Raw genomic sequence first — 3,466 nt, 5'->3', positions numbered from 1 at the left:
TTCGACTGGGACAACACTACTATTATAGAGCAAGCCAAACAGAGAACAGCCAGGGAATTCCTAGAGGCATGGCACTCCTCCACAGATTCAATCAATAAGCACATCGACCCGGACCCAATATACCGGCCACTGCAACAGACAGCTGGAACTCACAACCGGAAGCGGCAGTTACAAATCACTATAAATGCCGGAGGAAACATCACAGAAGCGCTTCACAGGAGGCTCCCAAGCACTGAGGGTGTCACCTAGACAGGGGATGAAACGTCTGCAACACAAATTCCCAGCTCGGTGAACAGAACCACAACAACATTTTAATATGTATGCAGTTTTGAGTCATTATAACCCAATCTTTGAAGAATATTTGTATATTTGGGTGTGCAGGTTATGCTCCTAGTTATGAACCATATCACAATCCAGGACTCTAAAATAATAATGTTCCCCTCGAAAAGTTGTAGCTATTTAAATCATTTGTAATCTTAAAAGGAGATAAGTGGAGAAAATCTTTTGGTAACAGATTATAAGAAACTAATCAGATCTGCAATAAAGAATCATAGAATCCCTGCACTGTGGAAATAGGCCCTTCAGCCCAACAAGTCCATACTGACCCTCCAAGGATTAACCCACCCAGACCCATTCCTGAAACCTATGACTATACAATTACTCCTAACTAATGCATCTAACCTACACATCCCTGAACACTATGGGCAATTTAGCACGGCCAATTCGCCTAACCTGCACATCTTTGGATTGTGGGAGGAAACCAGAGCACCCAGAGAGAACCCAGGCAGACACAGTGAGAATGTACAAACTCCACACAGACAGTTGCCCGAGGCTGGAATCGATCCTTGGTGCTGTGAGGCAGCAGTGCTAACCACTGAGCCACTCTGCCACTAAGAAATGAATGATTATCAGAAACTCATTTGTGATGTTCTTATTTTTTGGCAGGCTCTCATCAACATGGGAGAGATACTGAAGGCTGCAAACTGTAACTACAATAATGGTATGAAGCTAAAATCTGGTATTCCTGTTTTTGATGATCAGAAGAGTTTTGAATCTTAAGTCAGGAAGTCCAAAGTAGGGAGGGATTGTGTTAAATGATTGGTGCTAAGCAAGGAACATCATCACATCTACTTTTTGTTGGAATGGGGAAATTTTGAAACAAAAGCTTAATACTTCTAGATGTTGGAGTTCCTAAAATAAGAATGAAAGATATGGAAAACATGCAGCATCTGTGGAGAAGACACAATAGGGGAATGTGACGGTCTTGTCACTGGACTGTTAATTCAAAGACCCGATAATATTCTGGGGACCACTCAGCAGATGATGAAATTTGAATTCACTTTTTAAAAAATCTGGAATCAATAGTCTAATGATGATGATTGTCAATTGTTAGAAAAACCCATCTGGTTCACTAATATTGTTTAGGGAAGGAAACTAGCATCCTTAGATGGTCTGGCCTGTATGTGACTCCAGACCAGTAGCAATGTGGTTGACTCTTAACAGCCTTCTGGTCAATTAGGGATGGGCAATAAATGCTGGCCTATCCCATGAATGAATAAAAACAAAGTTAATATTTAAGATCAGAACTGAGAGGTCATGTTTGTTTCTCTTTCTGCAATGTTACCTAAACCCAGTCTATGCTCTGGTCATTTTCTGTTTTAATTTAAACGTGTTTAATTGAGAAATATTTTCTGTATGGCAGTAACTTAATTTATTTCACAATTTAGCCAGAAATATTATTTAAGCCATGCTTTGGAAAATAGAAATTCTAAAGAAATTGTGTAAAACTTTGACTGACTGAAGGTTTCTTTTTCGTTTATAACTAGTTGTAAAAACAACAGTTTTGCTCGCAGACATCAATGACTTCAACTCTGTTAATGAGGTTTACAAGCAATGTGAGTATACAGCCCATGTTTGTATATGTTTATAACAGTGCAAGCATAACAACAGAAGGACTAGGAGCAGGAGTAGACTGAGTCCTAAGGCTTGTTCCATGTTAGTAAGATGAGGTTAAATTTTTATCTCAACTTCACTTTACTGTGTATTCTCCTATTCCTTGATTTAATTAGCATCCAAAAGTCACTCATACTCAGCCTTGGATGGGCTCAATGACTGAACATTGACAACTGTCTGAGATAGAACGTTCTAAAAATTCTCACCTCGCTGAGTGAAGAGATTTCTCCTCAACTCAGTCCAAAGTGTTGACTTTTTACTTTGAGACTCTGATGTGTAGTTCTAGATTGTTGAGCCAGGGGAAGTATCTACCCTGGGAGAAAGTGAGGACTGGAGATCAGAGTCAAGAGTGGGATGCTGGAAAAGCACAGCAGGTCAGACAGCATCAGAGGAGCAGGAGATTCAACGTTTCACGCATAAACGCTTCATCAGGATTCCTGATGAAGGGTTTATGCCTAAAACGTCGATTCTCCTGCTCCTCAGGTGCTGCCTGACCTGCTGTGCTTTTCCAGCACCACACTTTCAAAGTATCTACCCTGCCAATCTCCTAAAGATCACTTGCTGCACTCCCTATTGAGACAAGCACAGATCTCCTATTTATGCACAGCAGTGATGGGGAATTTCTGTGAATGATGGTCCATGCCAGTGAATATTGAAGTGATACTTTGGTGGTGCTGTTTAGCTGCAATACTGAAAGACTTTCCAACCAGTCTCTGTCATAGGATCTCAGTCTAAGTTATTTCAATTTATATAAAATATATTCCTGTTCATGTATAAGACATTTGTCTTTAGTTGAGGTTAGCAGTATTATGCATTAAAGAGAAAGCTAAATGAAGAAGGGCATGTGAGCCATTGTTATGATCCAAGCTGATGTTCCTACTGGGCTACTCAGATTCCAGAATGAAATCAGGTTTGATAGATCTTTTACTTAACATGACAATCTTTCAATGACACATGAATCGGACAAGGATTATAAAGTTCATTTTTCAAAAGAATGAAAATAAGATAAACCAAGCAAATTAACCAAATGCTGTTTGAAAGGTTTCAAAACAAATGATAAGATATTGTATATTTCCCAGTACTGTCACTTTACAACGGCTCAAAACCAGATAAAGTTCTTTTTCCTGTAAAAATCTGTAGGTTTGGCCTACAGTGTTTTCCTCAATTCCTGTTCTACGAACTGTAAAGTCCTGGAATAAACTCTCCCCTGAAATCTTAGATTTTCTTAGCTTTAAATGTCCATGCAGGTTTGTAACCAAACACTCCTGCTCTGGACGTTTTCACAAGTTACAACCCTGACATTGAGGTAACTTGTTCCCTTAACTGTTCTGAATAAAATTAATTTTCTAGATGAAACTATTCTTGCATGTAGCTTCAACTAGGATTCCCTCAACCTGATTTCAAACCTTTTGTGTAAATTTAAGGATCGGTGCTGGGCCCTCTACTTTTTGTCATTTACATAAATGATTTGGCTGTGAGCATAAGAGGTACAGTTAGTAAGTTTGCAGGTGAC

General features: G+C 39.3%; 1 protein-coding gene across 2 annotated transcripts in view; it reads left to right on the top strand.

The window, feature by feature from the left end:
- The window catches only part of rida (reactive intermediate imine deaminase A homolog), a 19,344-nt gene that overhangs the window by 12,221 nt on the left and 3,657 nt on the right, over window positions 1-3,466 (top strand). For both annotated transcript variants that reach the window (XM_043687649.1, XM_043687650.1), the window contains exons 3-4: window positions 946-1,000; window positions 1,827-1,895. In XM_043687649.1, the coding sequence (XP_043543584.1) occupies window positions 946-1,000; window positions 1,827-1,895 (124 nt within the window). The remainder of the gene's footprint in view (window positions 1-945; window positions 1,001-1,826; window positions 1,896-3,466) is intronic.

Source organism: Chiloscyllium plagiosum, chromosome 4, assembly GCF_004010195.1.
Source record: "Chiloscyllium plagiosum isolate BGI_BamShark_2017 chromosome 4, ASM401019v2, whole genome shotgun sequence".
Taxonomy (NCBI): Eukaryota; Metazoa; Chordata; class Chondrichthyes; order Orectolobiformes; family Hemiscylliidae; genus Chiloscyllium; species Chiloscyllium plagiosum.
Note: the sequence above shows the minus strand (reverse complement) of the source record. Positions and strands in the feature narration are given on the sequence as shown.